The 23,855-nt window shown below is 41.6% G+C and overlaps 1 protein-coding gene across 5 annotated transcripts; it reads right to left on the reverse strand.

Moving 5' to 3' along the window:
* Positions 1-797: 797 nt before the first annotated feature.
* zzz3 (zinc finger, ZZ-type containing 3) lies at positions 798-23,823 on the reverse strand. 5 transcript variants are annotated; one of them, XM_082512335.1, is made up of 13 exons: positions 22,986-23,163; positions 22,540-22,801; positions 12,341-14,594; positions 8,307-8,445; positions 7,935-8,082; positions 7,719-7,831; positions 6,916-6,987; positions 6,280-6,381; positions 5,781-5,876; positions 4,939-5,088; positions 3,674-3,808; positions 3,157-3,257; positions 798-2,543 (listed from the first exon to the last, which is right to left on the reverse strand). In XM_082512335.1, exons 3-13 carry the CDS (start codon positions 14,527-14,529, stop codon positions 2,399-2,401), a joined length of 3,390 nt encoding a protein of 1,129 aa, XP_082368461.1. In that variant the 5' UTR covers positions 14,530-14,594; positions 22,540-22,801; positions 22,986-23,163; the 3' UTR covers positions 798-2,398. The 5 variants fall into 5 exon arrangements, with proteins under 5 accessions (XP_082368461.1, XP_082368459.1, XP_082368462.1 ...); XM_082512333.1 differs by lacking the exons at positions 22,540-22,801; positions 22,986-23,163 and adding an exon at positions 23,643-23,823; XM_082512336.1 differs by lacking the exons at positions 22,540-22,801; positions 22,986-23,163 and adding an exon at positions 23,196-23,588.
* Between the last annotated feature and the right edge of the window lie 32 nt (positions 23,824-23,855).

Raw genomic sequence — 23,855 nt, forward strand, 5'->3', positions numbered from 1 at the left:
CTTCTCTCCCAGTGAAAGGTCACCAGCATGGCTTTATTCTGCAAAAGGACATTTCCTGTGTTTCATACCACAGTGAAATTGCAGAAGAAAGTCTATAGAACACTTGCACGAGAAAAAGCTTCACCAAGAAGCACTTAAGATTTAATTGACAGCAATAAAAAATATTTTACAGTTAACATTTTCATTCAGGTTCTGGGAGAGACTCAATTACTCAGCATCAATGACAGGACTGCCTCATTATGGCCAATATTAAAATTGCATCCAACCCCACTTAATGTGACAGTTATAATCTAGAATTTTAATACACATCATTTTGAGCTTTTATTGCGCTTTTTTCCTTCTTGGGTGATTATCTATCCATCCATATTTTTACTCATAACTTCTTTTCCTCATTTGTTAGAACTGTACTCACCACTTTATAAGCCAGCTAAAATTCAAGCCCTCCTAAGGGTCCCTTTGATTTATCAAAACGCTCAGGATTCAGGCTAGTTCATCTACTCTTGGTTCTGTGTGATCCCAAGCACAGAAGCCACACCCACCCGGTGTTCAAAACAGCCGTTTCAGAAGAAAGCTGGGTTTAAGGGTGTGTGAGGACTGAACCGTGAATCAACTAAAGCTATTCTAGCAGAGTCAAAATCAATTACTTAGTTCCTAAAAATGATGTGAAGAATTTGCTACCAGTTTGCCAGGGTTCAGGGTTTGATATAAAACTGAGAAAAACACAGATTAATCCTGCTGAGCCAAACTCAGGGTGACTTTGATGGCTGATAACAGAGGAAGCACGGATATAGAAAAACTTATTTTCACATACTTTTATTTCCACGGTTCTCCTAGCATTTTTTAACATTATTATTTTATTTTTTTACATAAGAACAGACTGTTATACACAGATATTGAAGCAGGGCAAAGGGGGTGAGGGAAAGAGACAAAAACCATACAAAATGGTGTCTACTCAAGCACAACAAAATCTATGTGTATAAAATTGTGTGGGTTGCTCCACTGTGGTGCACCAACCACTACCTCAATTATTTATCTTTTTTTAAATAGATTAATAAAAATACAATCTTTTAAATGGACCTTTAAGGTGGACTGCAAAATTAAAGATCTAGAGCCATGATGACTGGATCAATAAAGTAGGACAGTGTGGGTCAACGGAGCCACGCAGGAAGGGAGAAGTTGTGGCCAGGTTAAAGGTCCCTCCCCCACGCCAAAACAACAGCCTCTTTTTTTTTTTCTCTTAAAAATGGCACACAGCATCTAGCGCTGGCTACTTTTCACCATACACTTGTACACTCAACATGATCAACAACGGTACACACTGGGGGCGGAAAAAGAAGAAAACAGGTGTTTGTTGTGTATTTTCCGTTCACACGCCTGCCTTCGGAAATGTTTGCTCTCCGTGCTGTAGTGCTTCTTGTTAGACATGTTTTAGTGGAGAGAGCAAAGGAAAGGGAAACAGATGAAAGTTTGTTATCTGTGTGTGTTTGAGAGGTGAAGGGGGTGTAGAGAGCAGCGTTTGTGTGACAGTGGTCGTGATGGCTCCATGCTGAAACATGGGAGCTCGATCCGTTTTAACACATACAGATTTGTCTGCAGAACAAAATGTGGATCTGCAGCCTGGGGAAAAAAAGAAGAAAACAAATGAAAACAAAAACAAAACAAAAAACACTGGCTTCAACCACGGTGTCTGCTGAACTTCACCTGCAGCACCCCAGACGTCTGCTGAGGACACCGCGGCTCATAAATACTCAATCTACGGATACCTAGCTAGAACATTTTCACTCTTGCATAACACAGAGACCACATACACGCATAAAACCACCTATGTGTATCTCAGTTGATGACTTCACAGTCCACTATGACGTGCTGGTTGGCCACCCATCACCATTAGGTGGCGCTTCACCAGACTGATCATCAATCCTCCAGTTTTGAAGCAGCACAGGGAGGTAACTGGAGGGCGATGGGGGGGAGAAACGGGGATACAGGATAGCCCTGCTGGAGTCACGGAGCTCGGGAATGTCGTGTGCCTTCTATTTTCTTTTTTTGTTTGTTTTTAAAAAATAGTGTATCGTTTTCAAATCACGGATCCGTTGAATAACCTGGCTGAGGTTGAGCAGGGCTTCCCCCCCCCCCCTTTTCTTTATTTTTTCCTTTTTGAAATATTTATTGAGGAACCGTCATGGCCACCCTTTGCTCAAGTCAGGGAGGTCAGTTACCAACAGCCCCCCCACCAGCAGCACTGGTCTGCTCTGAGGACCCCGGCTGTCTGCCTGCCTAATGGCCTTCCTGCCTGGCGGCGGGTTAAGCGGTTATCTTGGACTTGAAGGATGGAGCCATGCACAGAGTGGCCTGTGGGATATGTGGAGAGAGCCTGAAGCTAGGGGTGCCTGGGACCCTGTCATCTGTTGGCTGGGAAGTAATTGGGGTCCAGGTAGTTGTAACCTGTGCTCTGCGGCAGGCAGTAGTCCCGGTCCAGGAAGGTTTCTGCCTGGTACACTGGCTCCAGGTGGTGGTTAGGCTTGTGGGTCTCAGTCTTGAACAAGCTGGAAGATAAGGAAATGATACTGTAAGAACCACATATAAGCAATTTTCCAGCAAGTACATTTACTTTGACATATTGGGTCTCACACTGGAAAATTTTCACTGAGGGCTGTTTCCCCATAGATTTATATAGAACTGGAAGCCTTTTTATAACTACACTGCCACTGTGGCAGTAGCTATTTAAAGAAATGCACGTTTAAGGCACTTCAGTACTGTCTTTCTTTTTTAGACCCACGAACTACAGCCATCTTGCGTTCCATCTACCATCTATGGTAACTACACGCCATCAGACAGGTAAATCACGTGTTGTACTGTGAGATTAACTTGTAGTGTACAAAAAGAAAAACATGCAAAGTCAATGATGACTGCAGGAACCTAAAAATGTTCTGTGGAAAACCTTAAAAAATGAAACAAAAATGGGGTTCAGTTTAAACTAGCTTTTAGTGGGGGGATGAATGTTATTTAGTGAATGGCATACCACAAACAAATGCAAAACATCCTGTGTTTTCATTTCCACCATGTTAAATGTGTTAAAATGTCAGCAATATTTTCATCATGGTGCAAAGCGACCAGCACTGTGTATGACTGTTTGGTAATAAAGGAAGTAGAGCTGACCAGTCGGAGCAGTTGGAGCAGAAGTCAACAGAGTTGTCAGGCGGACAGTCCTGACAGTGCCACCGCACACCCAGGATGGGCTCCATACCACAGACGTCACACTGCACAAAACAAACACAAACATATTCATCGTCCACAGAACACACTCCCACAAAAGTATGAACATATTAACACCTTCTCTACACTACAAACTTGTTTCTGAAGGCCTTGGAGTAATTAAAAGAATTATTATTCAACAATGCCATTAAAATGTGCACATTTCTTAAGTTCATTTTAAAGCTTTAGGCAGAACTACTTCCAATATTTCACAGCCTCCAGTAGTTCTATTGGGACCTGTTAAAATATAGTTGTTACAGTTTATTTATCGTCTTATGATAACACATTAAAAAATAAATATTTCCTCTGCCGCCAACTTGAATTTATTTCCCCCTCAGGGTGCGACTTAAATGCATAACATTTTGAGGGAACATGTATATGCAGATTCCTGATCTTAATGTCATCACGGCGCAGTCTTTACCTTATAGCCTATGTGCCGGATCTCAGTCTTATCCTCCTGGATCTCCTGGAGCTTCTGTTTTTTCAGACGTTTCAGCTGTAAAAGCTCTTTGTATTCTGGCAAACTTCTCAGCTCCACAGGTACACTCTCTTCATCCTGTTCAGACAAACAGGATGTTGTTTGACAGTCATCAGGAAAACCACGTACATAATATTTCCTCAACAACTCCAAGGATCTAATCTAGATGCTTTTTACCCTGCAGACTTATTTACAGCCCGCAGCGATCAGTCTAATTTTAGCTGGACACAAGCAACGTATCAATAAGAGAGTACATACTGTCTTTCAGCCTAAAGAACAAGAGTGAAAAACATGGTGTCCTTTACAAAGACACAGCTACCTCCAGCTATTTGTATGAAGAAAAGAATAAAGCAAACAAAATGCAGCGTTTTATTTTACAACAAAAGCATCACACTTCTATGTTTTGACAAGGAACAGCTTTGTGAGTCCAGTTAGGCTGCCGACGCACTTTCCCTCAGCAGACTTTCAATCTTCCTGCAAATGCGACCAAAATAAAAGACAAGCTGGTGAAGCGAGAAATTACTGTGACCCACGCTGGCAACACCTTTTTGACTTTACTCCATACCGGCGGTGTCAGAGGTTTCGTTAATGCGCTGATGGAGACGGTAGCCTGTGTACTCAGCAGGCTGCAGCGACCTGGTTTCACTAAAAGGTTACTGCCATCAAAGGCAAGAGAAAGAAATGTCAGCTCCTGGATAATGGCGAGCACCAGGAGTCGCGCAGTTCAAACAGAACGAAAGGAAAGTCTGGTCAGGTCCCCTGCTCTGATTTAGGCATTTTTAAACAGAACAAGCAGCCGTGATTAGAGTAAAAATCAAGAGTTAAATGCTTCCCTTCACCCAAATGTGCTAAAGTGGAGCTAAAAAGAACAGTCTCTAAAAAAGCATACGCACGAGAGCAGAAGAGGAACACAGGTGCAGTAATTTTATTTAAAACCGCTTTAAATGAACTATTCAGGTATAGAAACAAATTCCCAAAAGCCCGTAACACATGCTTTTAGCAGTCTTTATCCTACAGGTCACTGCTTACATGAGAAGGAAGAGGGTAAGACTGTAAACAGACAGAAAAGAGGAGGAGTCATGAGGTTCATTATGCAGTAAAGTGACAAATAAAATGGGAAGAATCAGTGAAAACATGATGTCACAAGAAAGAAAGAAAGACAATACACCTTTGAAAGAAGAAAACACACTGAAAGACAAAAGACTGACCGAATCATCAGCCGAAGGGTCCTGCACACTGTTGTAATATGCTGAGCGTTCATCGTCTTCATCCATGTAGACTGGAGGCTCGTAGGAGGTCAGGAAGGTGGACGGCCGGTACAGGTGTTTGTTAAGGTGATGCTGCCGCTTGCTGGATGCCTGGAGAATAAATAGGGTTCGTTAGAAGAGCGTAAACAAGGCAAATATAACAAGCAGTTAACAAATTAAGTATGTTTGTTGTCTCTAAACTACAGGGTTGTGCAATATGAATGAAATTAGCATTATACTATTATAAAACGCACCCCTGGTGGTTATAGTCTTGGTGTGGTAGTTCATTCAAAACCAGATATAATCAAATGTAATCATAATGTCCAATTTAAATGGAAAACAACAGCTGTAACACAAGACAAAGAAAAGCTTTACTAAATGGCAAAAAAAAAATGAAGACAATCTTAGTTGATACTGTCAGCACATCTACAGTGATATCAGCATACGGTGGCTGAAAAGTACAGAGGGACTGCAGCACAGAAGAGATGTTTGAGGCAAACACGAAATGGATGACATTGCATTATTTGTCCACTTGAGAGCAATAAAAAGCTTCGTTTTCAACATCACGTTTTATCACCCTGTTCATATCTTTGCCAGCAGGCACAGAGTTTAATCCAGTCTCCAGCGAGCGCCACACAAACTCCCATTCTTATCATTAAAATACCATTTAACTGAAAGCTGATATGACAACAATGAATTAGTTACCCAGCATAAACTTTAATATTCAAAGGCAAAACCATTACTTTCAATGAGATTACTTATTCAGTATGGCTATGAGAGGGGGGGTGTAGTAATTGAGTTACCTTTTTAGTGTACATGCACAGGTTGGGTGTTCTTCCAGGCACAGGGATACCAGCTTTTGTCAGTTTGATGAAGTACTTTTGAACCCTACTGGCAACCTGGAAGGTTTTAAAAGGGAGATGGTTCTGTTAATCATTTCCAACTGAGGAGCAGCTGCTTGAAGCATAGGAGCTCTCTCTCTCTCTCTCTCACACACACACACACACACACACACACACACACACACACACACACACACACTCACTCTCCAGGTACTTGTAGGGGGTGCAGTTAACATACAAGTCAGCCTGCCTTTTACCACTGACAAGCGTACACTTTTTCGATTTAACAGTTTGTTTTTTGCAATTTCAAAGTCACAACAGGACAATAAAAATAAAAGGAAAGATGCTTTTTTGAGCTTCTATGAGATCAAATCTTTTGGTGCATACATCTACAAATATTCTAAACTAAGCTGCTATAAAATGTAACTTAATTGAAGTTGATCCTCATTTTCTTCGTCACCTGTTTTGCTGTTCGATTGCCCAACTCATCAGCAATCTTCTGCCATCTTCTGGATTCGACTTCCTCAGGTGGGAATTTAACAAGAAGCTGCTCCAGTTTTCTCTATCAAAACACACAAAACATCAGGTTAAAATTATTGCTTCATTCTTTAATGTTTTTAATAAATCTAACAGGTGTTGACAAAAATCATGTTTTGTTTATTTGGTGGGGCGTTTTTCATTAGAGGGGATAAATGAAAAATACATAGAACTGATCACCTAATCATGGTAAATCTAAATTAAATCTATTCAATTCTATTTTATTTACATAGTGCCAAATCACAACAGCAGACACCTGAGGGTGCTTTATATTTTATGATGAAGTCCTACAATAATACAGAGAAAGCCCCAACAATCAAATAATCCCCTTTGAGCAAGCACTTGGCGACATAAAGTGCATAAATTAAGACGTATTAATAGCGCTGTACCAGTTTTAAACAGGTCTTAAGTATTTATTTTCTGAATTATGTTTGATTTCTATTTTACTTGCAAACATCCAGTTTTATGACGATCAACCTATAACAATCTAAACCACTCTTATGACAAATTGTTGCAGCGTGCTACAGAACATATGAGCTCTTACACTCTTGCTACCTACCTGTTCTTCCACAGTCCACAGCTGGTTAAATGTGTCGGGTTTATTTGGATGACAAATCCTCCCCCTGATCATCTGTCAAAGCACAAAAGTGGCAGCCATGTTAGAAGACTGACACAAGACAAAAAATAATGGGCACACCACCATTTGAAGAGCTCTTTACATATGAACTGCCTGGCACGCTGAGTCAGTCAGTTTGACAGAGAAAGCCTGGCTGTCAGATGTGACTTGAGATGTGTCATTGGGAGGATGCAGAAAAACACCAACTCTTTTGAGTGACAAACAAAATCCTGTTAGGATTCAGAGAGTGTAGTCTGAGAAAATGCTAATGTGTCTGCACAAAATAAACAGGGAGAGCAACAGAAATAATCAAGGAGTTGTTTTCTTAGTGCTAAGTGCTTTGCCACGTCTAATCCCAGCAATCAATTAAAAGTGAAACCTTGCTGCCGATACCATGTGGGAAAACACAAACACGCACACACAAAACAGAGGCTAAGAATAAGACTTAATCAGAGGAGTGGGGGAGAGGTGTGCTCCTCATGTTTCCATAGATACCATCCTTTGTGCTCACATGCGCTGCATGTTTAACTCTGCCAAGAAGTAAGAATATGAGGTTGGAGGAGGTGTAAAATAACGTGACGATTTGTAGGGTGACCTGCAGGAGATCAGTGACTCACCAGCTCCGGCTCTTAGAAACTGATGTCACAGAACCTGCACTAATGATATACTGGGAGATAACTGCAGCTGTGATGGCAGCACCTTGTGAGTGTTGTGCAGAATCTTTTAGTAAGGACACTGAGGTGTACCTGCGTTTGCCTGCCGTTCTCGGGCGCGTCACTTGTGGGTAGAGGGGAGTACATTGTGGAGGATTCACCTTCCTTCTTGGGCTCAACGGGACTTTTTGGTCGAAGAGGCAAACCTGGATAGGGAGAACAGATGTTTCCTTTGACAACAAGAAAGGAAAAAAAATGCACATACACTTGATAATCAATCTATTAACAGCTCAAGTCATTCACACGTGCCTTTGTCAAAGATCAACTTTAGCCGCCTGGTTTTCCGTTTCTTGTCGCAGAATTCTCTTTCAAAATCCCCGAGGCCTGAGGTGTACTGCTCCCAGGCAATGTCAGGAAGCTGGACAACATGCTGAGGACACGGCAAGCCTAGATTCACCTGAGGATCGCACAAATCAAGGGCCAAAGTCAAGTTGAATCTTTAGCCTAGTTTTACTAAAGCACATCACAACAGGAGAGGAAAAGACATCCACTATAGTCCCCCCCCCCCCAAAAAAAAAAAAACTCTACTGGGAATGCTTTATACACTTGAATCTGCTACTTTTCTGCTGTGCACTTCCAGGCTTTGTGCACAGCACTTAGCTGCACCAAAGGCATTGTTACCCGTTTTTGCAGCTGTTCCACAAAGCTGATGGGATCGGCAAGCGCCTCTCTCTGATGACGCGCCAATGTTTCAAGGTCCAGGATGGCCTGCGTGCGCTGAGCCTCGAGAACTCCAATAGTCTGCAGCAGTCTCTGATAACTGACACAGTGGGGAGCAAGGTTAGGCAAGAGTAGAAGGAAGACACTGCTTACATTATTTAACCTGACACTTGCAATGCTGCAGTGCATCAAACTTTTAGACCACACACCATGCATAATTCAACAATGTTGCTGAGAACCTAAACAGTTGCACAAAACATGACCCATTTTCAAAAAGTTCCAACCTATTCTGCAAAGAAAATATAAACGGTATTACTGACTCCATCTATGTGATTATCACCACAGTGGCTGGAGACTATGCATCTTCTTAAACCAGATGCTATAGTAAAAGCCTAACAAGTGTAGAGTTACTGATCTAATGAAGCCCATTAGGGACTCTAACTGCACATCTCTCAGATTTCAGACCAGATATCAAAACCTGTGCATGACAAACATTTGGGTTTTGAAGCACTTCAGGAGCCTTGAGTGACCTTTCCTCTCACACTCTCTGGGGCAATGGGAGAACTGCAAACTGAGCTGTCAATGACTAATTGTGCTAGTGACTCAGAGTCCTTACGGTGCGAGCAGAGCCCCAGGAATTGACAGCATCCTACACAGCTATAAAGTAATGCAGGTGCTCAGTGGAGCAGAGTGGATCAATCTCTACTAACACAACATGAATGAAAATCAATGCACAGGACACAATTTCTACGACAGAAGTCAGCTTTGTTTAAAGTTGTGTTGGGCTTCTTGGCTTGTACAGCATCCACTTGATCTATGCATCGATGAAAATTCAGTCTGTCTATGCATTAGTGGCATCAAAACTACTTTCTGTGATACTAAGCGACTGTGATTCAATGTATTAAAAAAAAGGAAAAAAAAATCTGCAAAAGAAAGCAGTGAGAAGATCCATTTTGAGGGAGACTTGGCTCTTCTTCTCACCACTCTGGACACTTGGAGAGTGTCCAGAGACAAGTCTGGTGTTCCATTGCCACCTACTGGGCCCGAGGTCCACTGACAAACATCACTGCCAAAGAAAAGCTGGCCTGTACAATATTAGTGCAATGTTAATGTCTGATAATTGAGAACAGGGATCTACTTAATATGTTTAGGACAGAGACATTCGTCAAAATCCACAAAACTGGTGCAAATATAAGATGTATGAATCAAATTTGTGCCAATTCTCCACGTTCAGCAACTCCAAAGTGCCTCGTCATGCCTTCCTAAAAATGACTCCTGGCTGCATTGATCGGAGGCTTTGAAATTCTCCTTACTCAGCACAACCAAACCTTGGCATGGCACCGAAACTTGATCAAATTATCAGGCAACACAAGAGCAGTGAAATCTTATTCTAAGCCACTATCCGAATATGAAACATTTACGGATATTAAGTGTTCAAAGACAAAAGAACCCCAGCAGATTATGTCTCAAAGTCCTCCTCTACCCCTCCTCCTGTGAAGATGTACAGCAAATCAGACGACCTGCCACAGCGCAGTTAGCAGAGCCTGACTGAGCGCGGCATGGGACATGTCCACCAACATAAACATCTCATCTTTCAGGACAAATAACAAAAAAAAAAAAAGAAAACCACAAACAAAGATCAACACTGAGAAATCCTTTCTCTAAGAAACAGCTCAACGTACCGAGAGAAGAGATGACAAGAAGCAATCAGCATAGTAATTTTACAATCTCCTCGGGCTTTGGAAGAGTGACAAGTGGCAGTTAATTCACACAATAACAGTCCCAGATTGAAGGTGGAAATTAACTGCTGAAACATGGGAAACCTAAACAATAAGGCGGGAGCTATAGTTAGACGTTCCCGCAATTACTGGTGGACATATTTAAGCATTCTGTCTGCGAGTTGGCGGTGTAAAAACCCACGAGCTTCAACAGTAATTCAGCTTGTAAGCTTGAAAGCAGACTTGTAATCTGCTTTCCAAAAAGACTGTTCAATGTTTTCTTTTCATTATATTTACAATGTATTGTTTGTTTGTTTTAAACTCTCCATTCTAACGTGTGATGCAACCAGGATCTTCACACAGACTTCTGTGGGTGTATTCATCTTTATTGCACTATAGTACAATTTCTGAGCTGTTTGTCACTGACTATGTTTGGCCCTTTTGCACTCAGAGGCTCCTCTTTGGTGTTTCCATACATTACTGCAGTACAAGATCTACTTTTGAAGGCTTATCTATACAATGTTTATATGTATTTTGTACATATCTTGTGTAAGAGTGATAAAAACCTCAAGCCAGAAATAGGTGAGATACACTGCCCTGCTATATTCTTATATATTTCATACAGACTTGAACAAGCTCCCCTATAGTTGAACAGGGCCTACATTGTGAATACTGCTGAGAATCGGGACTAGGGCTGGGCCATATCATACAGTTCATGGTAATACCGGTATAATGTTGGGCAACAATAAGGAAATGAAATATCGCAATAGAATACGAGTAAAACATGCATGCGCAGTGCCTTTGTTTTCAGACGCACATGGCGGAAAAACCATGGCGGCGACGCAGAATGAGAAGGGCGAAAGCGGATCGTTAAATGAAACGGATGAACCAGAATTGGTTTGTAAAAATGCTGCAACTTCACTGGTGTGGAACTGGTTCAGCTTTCGTCCGTCAGATACACAACAAAGCACTATTTTTGGTAGAGCATGCTAGCGGGCCGTCGTTATTACCGTGTTTTTTGGAAAATATGGCACACTTAAAATCAATCCTTTGATTTTTCTGAAAATCGACAGTGCCCCTTATAATCCCATGTGCTTTATGTATGAATTCTGTTTGTGTTTACTGACCTTGAAACGATTTTATGTACACGGCGCTCGAAAATCTGTCAAATGTTTCAGTACGACTTTGCTAAGCTACGAACCTGCACCGCTTGATGGATTGTCGGAGCACTACGGCTGTCGTAGGGAGGAGCCTCGCGGAGTGATACGTACTGTGCTTCAACATAATATTACCGTATTGTGTGTGTATAACCTCTTTTTAAGTTTTGTGGATATTATACATGGTTATGCTGAGGACATGTCGGCCAGTTTCCACTGGAAATGCCTTTTGGTTAAACTGTCAGCCAGGAATTTGCATTTGCACTGTTACGTTTTTATATAACTTTAATGCACATAAAAAACAGCTGCTTGTTTAAGTGAAAATACATTATTAGTGCAAAAAACCCCATCAAAGTTGTGGAGTTGTAAAGTATTTTGTCTAGTGTCAATTATATCGCCAGTTATATCGTTATCGCAAATTTTCAAATGTATATTGTGATAAATATTTTTGGTCATATCGCCCTGCTCTAATCGGGACCATTTTTATTCGTTTAGCCTTTTTACCTAACTGTTCTTTATTTATTTTTTTGTTTGTTTGTTTTTTGATGACTACAAAGCATATTTGTAATTTAAGATATATAGTAACCACCCTGCTCTTTTTCTGACTGTTAATTATAGGGTATAGGGTTCAGTTACATGTTCTGACTGGATCCTTTTCCTATGTGATAACACAAGTACAAGTTACCCTAGCCAGGCAAAGGTTAATTATTCATCCTTGAAGGAGAAACGAAGGGTTATTGAAATCATTAACAGAAAAGGAAGAAAAATATTGCTCTACTTGTCAAATCTTTGCCTTTTTTAAAAAAAAAACTAAATAGTGAAATTTTTACCTATTCAGACCTCAAATGTAACAAGCCAGGGGGTTAGAGGTTTTCAATAAGGAAAGGTCATAGGGTCACTTCACTTTAAAGAGTCAAAATCCAAAAACAGTTTTCATATTATTTGTATATAAACTTTAAAATGCTGAAGCATTAAAAACATTAGAATAATCTTGGAAAAGAAAAACCCTCAGTACTTCAAATGCATCGCTGGTTGATCAAAAATATATTGATAAACATTTGCAAGAGCTACATCAACAACAGATTAAGAGAGCACAATCCACAGGGGAGCTCCCACATACTCTTTGTTGTGTTTAAGAGCCAAGTGGTCCGACTCGAAGTAATACACGTCTGGCTCCTCTTCCTCCTCCTCCTCCTCCTCCTCCTCCACAGCCTGGCTTTGTGTCAACTCCTTGCTGTGTTCGGCCTCTTTCCCCTCTATAAATCCACCATCCTCACCACCTGCCCTGTCCCCAGGATCCCCAGACACCGGCTCCTCATTGGAGTGGCCAATAGAGTCTGAGGGAGCTGGCTCTTCCATCATAGGGCAGTCCTCCTCCTCCAGCCCAACCACCACCTCCCCCTCTTCCCTCAAGGGACCATTGTCTCTGGGAGGAGAGCTGGGCTTGGAGGAGCAAGCTTTTCCACTGGACACAGCCCTTCTGGGTGAAGTCCGCCGAGTGTATCTGTGTTCATAGAGCTCTGTGAAAGAGGTGGATGTGCTGGAAATAGAAGGGTTGCACTCTGGCTCTGTGGGGGAAGGGGGTGTTGTTAGTGGGGATGTGGTTTCTCCTGAGTTGCTGTTGTTGTTGTGGATTGGACTACTGTTCATATTAGTGGTGGAGAAGGAGGTGGAGGCAACAGATTCCTGCACTGGTGTCAGCAGCCGTCCATTTGTGTCGCTCTCGCTATCCATCACCTGCTCCTCATGAGCCAGACAGAACGAGTCACCTACTACGTCAACCTCCATCTCCTCCACTTCCTGCTCCTTGGCCACTATCAACTCAGGGACAGAATCATCCAGAACACCCTCAGATATTGGTGCAGATGAGGATGGCAATTCTCCTGAGCCAGAAACCTCCATATGCCCAGGGACAGAGTTTCTACAAGGCACAGCGGGATCAGGGGATGAGGGAGTCCCTGTCTGACTGCCGTTGAGCAGGGATGAGAAATTAGTATCAGGGGTAGGATTTGAACTAGACTTTTCACCAAGCGTGTTTGATTCCTCTGTGTTATTTTCTCGGAGTCCATTAGAAGCTTTGTGGGCATTTGGGAACTGAGAGGCCCCATCACACTCCACATGACCATCCTCTGCATCGTCCCCTGTGAGCCCACCTTCCTGTTTACTGAGGATAGGTGAGGCAGGAACTGTGTTAGCAAAGTTCTGGCTGGGTAATTCCTCACAACTGTTGTCCTTGCTAAGCTCTGGGACTGAGTCAGGACTTTCGGGTTTCACAAGCTCAGGGTCCTTCTCCTGTCCCTGAGACTCTCCAGAGCGAGAGCATCGCTTGGCCCTTTTAATTTGAGGAGAGGCATCCCGCGCCCCGTTCCCTCCATCACAGTTCTCTGACTTTTCAGGGCTAATGTCTTTTTCTAAACATGACTGGCCTCGCTTCCTGGAACTGGTCCATTGATCGGCCTCTACCAGAGAAGCATCAGAGTGAGTTACATTTCCCTGCAACAAGGCCTGTTGTTGGCCATCCTGCGAATAAGTGTCCGGTGTCTCATCATGCTTTGTCTCCTGTTTAGCATCCTGCTTTGACTCCTGCTTAATGTCTTGGTTTGACTCCTGTTTTGTCTCGTTTTTTGATTCCGGCTTGACGTCCTGTTTGGTGACCTGCTTCGACTCTGGCTTGACGTCCTGTTTGGCGACCTGCTTTGACTCCGGCTTGGTATCCTGTCTGGGAACCTGCTTCGACTCCGGCTTGACATCCTGTGTGACGTCCTGCTTCGACTCCGGCTTGGTGTCCTGTTTATTGTCCTGCTTCGACTCCAGCTTGACGTCCTGTGTGACGTCCTGCTTCGACTCCGGCTTTGTGTCCTGTTTGTTGTCCTGCTTCGACTCCGGCTTGGTGTCCTGTTTGTTGTCCTGCTTCGACTCCTGCTTGGCGTCATGCTTCGATTCCAGCTTGGTGTCCTGCTTGTTGTCCTGCTTCGACTCCTGCTTGGCGTCATGCTTCGACTCCGGCTTGGTGTCCTGCTTGTTGTCCTGCTTCGACTCCTGCTTGGCGTCATGCTTCGATTCCAGCTTGGTGTCCTGCTTGTTGTCCTGCTTCGACTCCTGCTTGGCGTCATGCTTCGATTCCTGCTTGGTGTCCTGCTTGTTGTCCTGCTTCTTCTTGGGCGAACGGGCCCTTGGCAGTGGAGACACTGAGGTCTCCTCTGGCTGGGCGATGCTGCGGTTCCTGAGGGTTCGACCACAAAAGTTCTCATCCAATCCATTGAGCCCCACTGATGACCTTGTGACGCGCGAGGAACGGGATGCGGCCATACTATGGCGAGTGCCTACAGTCTCCTCATCTTGGTGCTCTCTCCTCTGCAGCCAAATGCGGGCACCTGCAAGATACACATGGAGAAACTTGCACTTAAATGTCAATCTAACAACTGAAAGCTATAAACATATGCAGCTCACTGTTGCATTAACATCACAGTTTTCAGTTTGACTGGTTTCACTGGACTTGCATGCTAAAAATGAATGCATGAACAGTACCCTGTAGTGTTTCAAACAGAAGCATGTACCAGAAGGCCTTTGTTAAATACCACTCGGGTCATTGCTCACACCAGAGGGGTATTGATTTATTCTGTCATTGTAGCTAAGCAACACCTTCTGTCCATAGGCAAATCTAGATGTCTTATACCAGGTCAGTACACAGGGAATAAATTCAAAAAAGGGGGGGAGATCTTACACTCGCACAAGGAAACAATCATGTCAGATGTTCCTTTGTGCCTAAATGATCAATCAGTCTGTACACACGCCTCAAATGGCACAGCTTTGAGGCTCATTTGTATGTGACTACAGCTCAGCAAGCATTTTAAGATATGAAAAGACCACAAGCACAGAAACAAGGCGTTTAAAAAAAAAAAAATCCATCACACAGATTGTGTATGTCTGTTACAGCAAGGGAATATGTATTTCCTCCTTGCAGGCATTTCTGTTTTTTGTCACAAGTAAAATAAATGTAGTTTAAAGGTTGACTGATTTCTGACACTATAATTCTCACATCCAATTCAACAGAGATAACACTGCAGACACTGTTTTGTCATCATACACTGCAGGCCATTTATCTCTTCATAACAGGTGTGCCAACAGGCTGCTATCCTTCCAAAACTTATCACAACATACAAAAATTAAAATTCTCTGGGAACAAAAATTCTACATATAAACCATCATCTGCATATAAATGGAAAGCCATTTTGTGCCTTTTAAAAATAGAGTAAAGGGGGGATGAGATATAGGGAGAAAAGCAGAGGTCAAAGTATTAATCCCTGTGGTACCCCACATGAAACTAAAGCTGAGGATGATCTGAAATCCAAAGGACTTGCACAAAACGTTCTCTCAACCAGGTAAGACCTAAACCACTGAAAAGCAGTACCACGAATACATAGTTCATAGTACCGTCAGTAGCTAGTTATTACACATGTAATATTACACATCAGGCAAAGTGTCTTCCTAAAGTCTACCCATATTTTTTTCTCCATATACAAGAAAAAGTCTCAAATCATCTTAATATTTCTCTTCACCTCTCTCTGATGTGATCCATTTGTGTGGGTGATGGCTGACCCGCACTATATTGAAAATACAATAGCAACTCATCTGCAACTAAATGGTAAATGAGCTGGTTCTTATACAGTGCTTTTCTACTCTACTTGAGCACTCAAAGCGCTTATACACCCAATTACGCACATTTGTACAAGCACTTTTTCTACGTAAAAGTGGGTTTTTTTAATCTAACATTCAGCCCCTGATTATCTGGTGACTGCAATGAAAAAAAAATCTGTTTGCTGTCGGATTGCAAGTAGCTGCGGCAACCAACTGGTCACCCAGAGACTGAACCTCAACCTCTAGGCAATCCCTTATGGCTGCAAGTCGATTACAAAGGTAACCTATCTCCAAACAAATTGTCGTCTGACTCTCACTGACTGGAATCACTCTCAAACAGACTAAAGTGCAGACACGGAAAACTGGAGACCCGACAGCCAAGTATTCATTCCTGTAATCCTTCTTCCAAGTTCACCACCTGGTGCACATGGATAGTTTGTGCATTATAATGTAAATTACCAAATTTCACATGGACCCTAGCAGACTGTCATACAGTTCATGAATACAGACAGATTCCCAACACATTGCAATCAGCCTGAGTCAGTCTGCACTGATGGGCAAAACTTAACTGTTTGTAGTCTGATAGTATCCCTATATAAAAGCAAGACTGCCAATCACCGATATCATTTTGTAGTTAAATTGCCATCACACAGCAACTATGTCACAATTTGTAGAGGTATTTATTAACGTGTTTTAAATCTATGAGATTCTGAATGATTTTTAATGTGAATTTCTCTGTATATAGATGGCAACGGATTTGCCATTTTCACCAATTTATCACAGTGAACTGTTGTATTGTCTCAAACAGATTTCATGTAAATGCTAACTTGACCCAATTGATTCGCAAATTTATAGCAGACTTGTTGCTCTTTTATCATCATTTTGATTGAGTAAAGTTGCTTCGAAGACTGCAATCAACTGTGAGTGGTTGCAGACGTCATCATCATCTTTGAAGCAATTCCACGGCAGCAAGATCAGAAGTTCATTGCACACAGCTGCAATAATTTTAGTCATGCTGCAGTCTCCAACCACTGTTTTTTCACAGGTGATTGCAACATGAGGGAAAAGGAGAAACTAGTGCCACTATTAGGGAGTTAGGAAAATAATGGTTTAGTCGAGCCTGATGTTATATTAAACATAAAGAATGATTCCCAGCCTCTTCCTCAGGCAGGCCATCGTTTTAATTTAACACTGATATCAGCAGAGACCCAAAGCATCGCTATTAAATCAGTAATACAAAAAACTGGATCACTGCATCTCTAATAAATTCACACATATAGACAGCTAGTTCTTGTTTCTCTCAGCATTTTTTTTATGAAGCATATTGCATAAAGATCATGGAAACAAATTAATACAATTTCTCTCTCATATATCTAACAAAAGTCATGGAAGCATTGAAAAAAAACAACAACGAAGGAGCTTTCAAATTGTAATTACAAAAACAGTTTACACTAGATTATGTTGTCTTACAAAGTTATTAAAACAAAATAAGTCAATTAACTCCACAATCAACAACTTCAAAAAAACCCCAAACCAAATACATAAATACCTTACTCTAAGTACAAAGTATTAATAATCAAGTTATAATTGCCCACAGAAAAATGCAGCTAATGAAAGGGAGATTGTAAAGTTCCTGCTCCAGTTAGGAGACTTGCTGCTGACACATCCTCTGCATCATGGTCCAACTAATAAATCTAACCACAAGGACAATAAAAACAACATGTTAGAGGTCATATTAAAGTGACATTCAGCAAGGTATGATCTCACTGGATGTCCTTTTATAGATGATGGGAAACAGTAGTAGCCATATATCTTGGGGACAAATCGCATCAATTAGCGCCATGGACGAGGTGCTCATTTACATTAATTCCCAGTACATCAAACTGTGAGCCGACCTCCGTCAAAACTGATTTAAAAGCTCCTTGTCTCCCATACTCGGACAGTCCCTCCCTTTTCCCACACTGTGCTAACACAGCACCATCAAAGCCACAGAGGCTACTCCGGCTACAAATACATTTTGATAATACTCCTTCAGGGAGCTAACAATAGTCACCTGAAATGAACACTACCACATGCACATATTACTCACACTCTGCTAAAGAGCCCAGCTGAGAAAACTAATGTGATTTGTCCATGCATAAAATAAAAGAGAAAGAAAAGCAGAAAACGGGGAGCAGGAGGAGCAGGTTTTTTTCAGACAGAGCGCTCACCCTTTGACTCAACACGACAAAACTAATTAAGCCGGCTCATCTGACCTGCTCCCAAAAACTAGGAAAGCTAATCACTACATCAAAAATAATTAGTGCTACAGCTGGGCTGAATAACTTTATAAAACATTTGATCACACTTCCACCTTCCTAATAATTAACACGTTCCTGGCTTAACTCACAGGGCCTATCTTAATAGTTAATATTAAGTTCAATGTTGCATTCAGGTACCAGATTCCACAGTTATTAAATTAAAGTCGTCATTACATTGTAAATCTGACTAGCCTGCCCAACATCAGGTTCAAACTACAGTCAGACATGCCTAGCAGAAGTGCAATGACTGGAATGTTATAAAATCAGGTGACTTGCGTATTTTCCCATCCCGGCTGTTACCGAGTGGGTACAGACGAAGGCGTTCTAGAGTAACAAACATTAAACATCCTCAATGACATGACTCTCCTTGGCTGTGGAGCCTGTAGTTAGCAGGCGTTAAACTACTCGCCACAACAGTGATTTCCTAAAGTATAAACACTGTGCAAGTTAAAGTGTGTTTATTTTATTTAAAAGGGACATTAACATGAGCAAATGAGACACATTTAGACGGCTTGTTTCATTTTCATCTGCAGTACCCAGCAGGCTAACTGCATTTAGAGAGAGCAAACAAAAACAAACAGAAAAGAGCAAGAATTATTTGAATGTTAAAAGATGTTACCATATAACATATTAAACGAACGTTAAAGATCATTTACAAAACAGCACAGACAGAAAACAACACAAACATGACTACTGAACCAGAGGCGGTGTCACCGTTACAATGACACCACTTCCTATTATGACAGCATTTTTGATTATCCAGGAAACAGTGATTTATAAAAAGTATGTTAGTCAGTTCTGTGGGTATAGTATTCCAGGTATGTGCTGCTCCATAAGAGAAAACAGTCTGCCCAGAAACACTTTCTCAAAAAATACAAAAACAGTTTAGATCAGTAATTGCAAAAACTAGCAAATATAAATAGATTTATAGGAGACAGAAATTCACAGATTGTTTATGTTGCAGGGTTCAACATAACCAATGGCTCTATGGCCCAGGGCCAGTAAATATATCTGATTAGTCAGCTGCTGGTCCATTTGAGTGTTTCCATCACAGCAAAATGGATGAAGCAAACATTTGATTGTCCATCTTTTTTTTTCTTAATGTCAGTATTTTCCCCTTGTAGTCTAAAACAGTGGCTTTCAAACATTTTATGACCAAGTCACACCAAAAGGCAAGCCTTCATACCATCTGTACTATCTTCCAGTTGTCTTTTAAGTTGTATACTGTCAGATGACAGCATTCTGGATACCACATTTTCAGCATCTGCAACTACAAGACACCTACGATTTAGATCATTCCTTTTTTGTGCGAAAAGAACCATGCATCACAATATAGTTGACACAAAATCCCAAGGCACACCTGGATTTGTCTCAAGGCAAACTAATTGGGAGTAGGGCTGGGCCATATTATACCGTTCACGGTAATACCGGTATAATGTTGGGCAACAATAAGGAAATGAAATATCGCGATAGAATATGGGTAAAACATGCATGCGCAGTGCCTTTGTTTTCATACGCACATGGCGGAAAAACCATGGCGGCGACGCAGAATGAGAAGGGCGAAAGCGGATCGTTGAATAAAAACGGATGAACCAGAACTGGTTTGAAAAATGCTGCAACTTCACTGGTGTGGAACTGGTTCAGCTTTCGTCCGTCAGATACACAACAAAGCACTATTTTTGGTAGAGCATGCTAGCGGGCCGTCGTTATTACCGTGTTTTTTGGAAAATATGGCACACTTAAATTCAATCCTTTGATTTTCTGAAAATCGGCAGTGCCTCTTATAATCCTGTGTGCCTTATGTTTGAATTCTGGTTGTGTTTACTGACCTCCAAACGATTTTATGTACACGGCGCTCGAAAATTTGTAAAATGTTTTAGTACGACTTTGCTAAGCTGTGAAGCCACACCGCTTGATGGATTGTCGGAGCATTACGGCTATCGTAGGCAGGAGCCTCGCGGAGTGATACGTGCTGTACTTCAACATAATATTACCGTATTGTGTGTTTATAACCTTCTTAAGTTTTGTGGATGTTATACACGGTTGTGCTGAGGATATGTCGGCCAGTTTCCACTGGAAATGCCTTTTGGTTAAACTGTCAGCCAGGAATTTGCATTTGCACTGTTACATTTTTATATAACTTTGATGCACATAAAAAAAACAGCTGCTTGTTTAAGTGAAAATACATTGATGATTTTATTTGCACTAATAAAATTGCGGAGTTGTAAAGTATTTTGTCTCGTGACAATTATATCGTCGGTTATATCGTTATCGCAAATGTTCAAATGTATATCGTGATAAATATTTTTGGTCATATTGCCCTGCTGTAATTGGGATTCACTGATATAAAAGTGTAATACTAAAGGAAGCATATGAAGCTATTAAAAGAATGCAGAGCTTGTTAGTGCCACAGGAAAACACTGAAGGCGGCTATGACTGTGAAGCAGTCGTGAAGCTGAACCTTCACACATTTGCAACTGAAAATAGAATTGTGCACAAGCTAAAATACATTTCAAGGTTAAAATTATATAAGGTTCATTCCAACAAGTGCTTCTTTTTTCGGTAAAAAGGTTGATGAAAACAGTCATTATAACACAGGTGTAAATTATGGTGGAGCTGCAGCTTCTACACACACCCCAAGAAGCAAATGGGCAGTGTTTGCTTCCGTGGTGGAGCCTATACCTCCTAACATTTGTTTTAAAGGTTTTGTTAGCACCTACCCAAAACAGAAATCTATAAATTCTGCAATATTTTATAAATTAAGCTACTCAGCCATATATAAAAATATTAAAGCTTAAAATGTCTGTCGTTCCCCAGGGTACATCACTGTGTTAACTTTTGCTGCAGACCAAACCTGCTTGGAAGCAGTTTTTGATGGAGATTACAAATGAGCGTGTGTAAAATTGCCACATACTGACAAATAAATCCTACAGAAAATAGGATCACCACTCCTGGAAGAAACCTGAGACCGCAGGGTAAAGATAGTCTGAGGGTCTTAAGTTTTTCAAGAGCCCTGATAAGAATCAATAAGAAATATAAGTTACCAGAATCAACTTTAGTCATGCTTTTTTCCCCATTGCGACAACTGTTAAATGATTCTATTGTTCTATAAGTCTTAATTATATAATCCTTATATAGAACACCAACTTGTACTTATTAACCTTAAAATAAAATCTGAGAAGGATGAGCCTACTTTGAATTTATGTTATTTATTTTGTACTTGCTCTTAAACAATTAAACACCACAGAGGCTGCAGCTGTAAAAATAAGGCTATAACTTTCCTGCTTTCCTTAACTTTCCTTTCCTGCATGTCTAACATAAGAATTTAATGGAATATGCAGTAATCTGTCAGAATCTCATGTGTTAATGACATAGCCACAATGCTGATGTGTCTATTAACTTACACGGTTACCATTTTTCCAATTTTCCTTCCATGCTTCAATTAGGCTAGACTTTATTAATACAAAAATCAGTGGCTGTGCTGACAGCAGACCTGTCTGTGTTTGCGGCTGGTCAGACGCTGCTGCCGCCACCGTACCTTTCTAGGGAAAGGAAACTCTTTTATAGGATGCTTCGAGCTTTTATACCCACCTTTTTATACCCACTTGAAAAAAAGATTTTTTTTTTGGTGATAAACCAATCTGTGACTAAACTGCTCATAAGTCATGCCAGCATTACAGCCATTATATCAGATTAAGAGCCACAAGAAGACACTGTTTTGGTTAATTTGCATTTTCTCTCTCTAGTATATGAGAGAGTAGACTCAGCCAAGGATACATGGTTGGGATTCATGTTTGCTTCCTATATAAACATTTGACTGTGATGTATTCTTCTCCATGAAATAAGATGTATTAATCTCCTGATCTTTCTAGAAACACACCAGCCATTAAACCCACAGCTGCCAATTTACCACAGTAAGGTGTGACAGTGTTATTTACAGTACTAACACCATATTGCAATGTACAGTCACCGATCTTGACACGCCGAGATCAATTTGTACTCACAGATATCCAGAGCATAAGCAAAGATTTTGAGTGTGAAAGACATTGTATGTAATTAGAGGACCCATGTGTTACTGTACTCTCAAATCAACCCACTTCCTGCCCCTCTCTAAAACGCTTGTTTGGTTGTAGAGTTATGTTAACACGTGGTGTTTTTGCCTGCACTGTCTTGACAGATGTCTCATTTGCCATCACATAAAGAAGCACTGCTTTCACTAAGATAGCAAGCCTGTAAACTCCCAAAGCTGTGCACTAATAATAAACACGCAACTCACGAGCAAACTCAACTGTTAGCAAACCAGCTAATCTAAACGTGGGTAACAGAGTTTGGTATGATGCATGTGTTTTCCGATAAATAAACGAGCTCTGTGCCATTTTACCGTCCTGCTGGGCTCATCGTCTCCGCTGCCGACCTGAAGTTCAGCACTTCCACTGGGCCTACTGGCAACCAAACATCCGCGAAGTGGTGCTGGTGCACATTCCGATGAGAATCGCTCAAATCCCTACATCTCAGCTAAATCAACTGCCGCGAGCTCCAAGCCCACGAAGTTGGGAGGCACGAGGATGCTGTTTAAACTGACGACGAGACTGGACGGGGGCGCAGCAACAGCAGCAGCACGTGCCAGCCGGCTGAGTTGAAGACTAGTTTTTGCAGCAAAAAAAAGTTCACGATTAAAACTCACGACCACACGTCTGGACAGAAACAACCCAGTTATTTCACAGGGAGATTGCGAATTAGCTAAACGTTAGCATGCTCCAACTTCCAAGCAGACCTCAGTTGACCTAGCATGCCGTTTAGCGGGCTAACCATACAAAACTAACTTACCGTTAGCTCTCGGGGGTTAATTTAAAAAAATATATATATATATTAACACTTGAGACACCAAGCCGCAGGCTGTGGCACCAGCAAAATTAAATTATAAATTATTATACACGCTCCCTGTGACACTCAACGGACAAGTGTGCTGCAGTCTAACGGAACATTTTCCCCTCTTTCTGTTGTGCTCGACTAGTTAGCCAAGTTGGCTAACGTTACCTGTGCTAGTTCTCCCGTTAAGAGAAGAATCGTGGCGATTCCTGATGAAGCCCCTCTATTACTGACACCTAGCACATGCTAGCTAGCGCGACATCGGACAGGGGCGTTAAAGCCACAAATAAGACAGCACGTAGATGGAAGAAATCGCCGCTAACACGTTTTCGCCGAGGTTTATATGTCCAGCACTGAGAAGTAGCATGATTAGCAACCAAGCACTTGGTAACCAGCTAGCAGCCGAGGCTAGCCGCAGCAACCTGGCATTAGCTCGGCGAGCTAGCTGATTGTTCCGCGCATAACTTTGCCGATGTATTTGTGTACTGCCAGCAATGGCGGTCACACACATTTTGAGTGGGCTAATAAATTCAGGTTCTGTCGTTTGCTCCACCACAAGCAACGAACTGGAGGCACACTTCTAAACAGCTTTTGTAGCTTAAGAATTACACATACCTCACTTCCGTAAATTTGCTGCACGCTCGGCCGCAGCCATGTTTTCAATCCAGTCAACTAGTCGGGGTGTGTGAGCAGCAAGCGCTCTCTCGTCAAAATGCAACACTATCCTGTACATTTTTAGTGTGCCTCTCACTCTGCAACATTTCCTAATTTATGGCTTATTGACACTTTAAGGAGAAACAACATGCAGTTTAAGAGTGACACAATTAA

This window comes from Aulonocara stuartgranti, assembly GCF_965226115.1.
Source record: "Aulonocara stuartgranti genome assembly, chromosome: 18".
NCBI lineage: Eukaryota > Metazoa > Chordata > Actinopteri > Cichliformes > Cichlidae > Aulonocara > Aulonocara stuartgranti.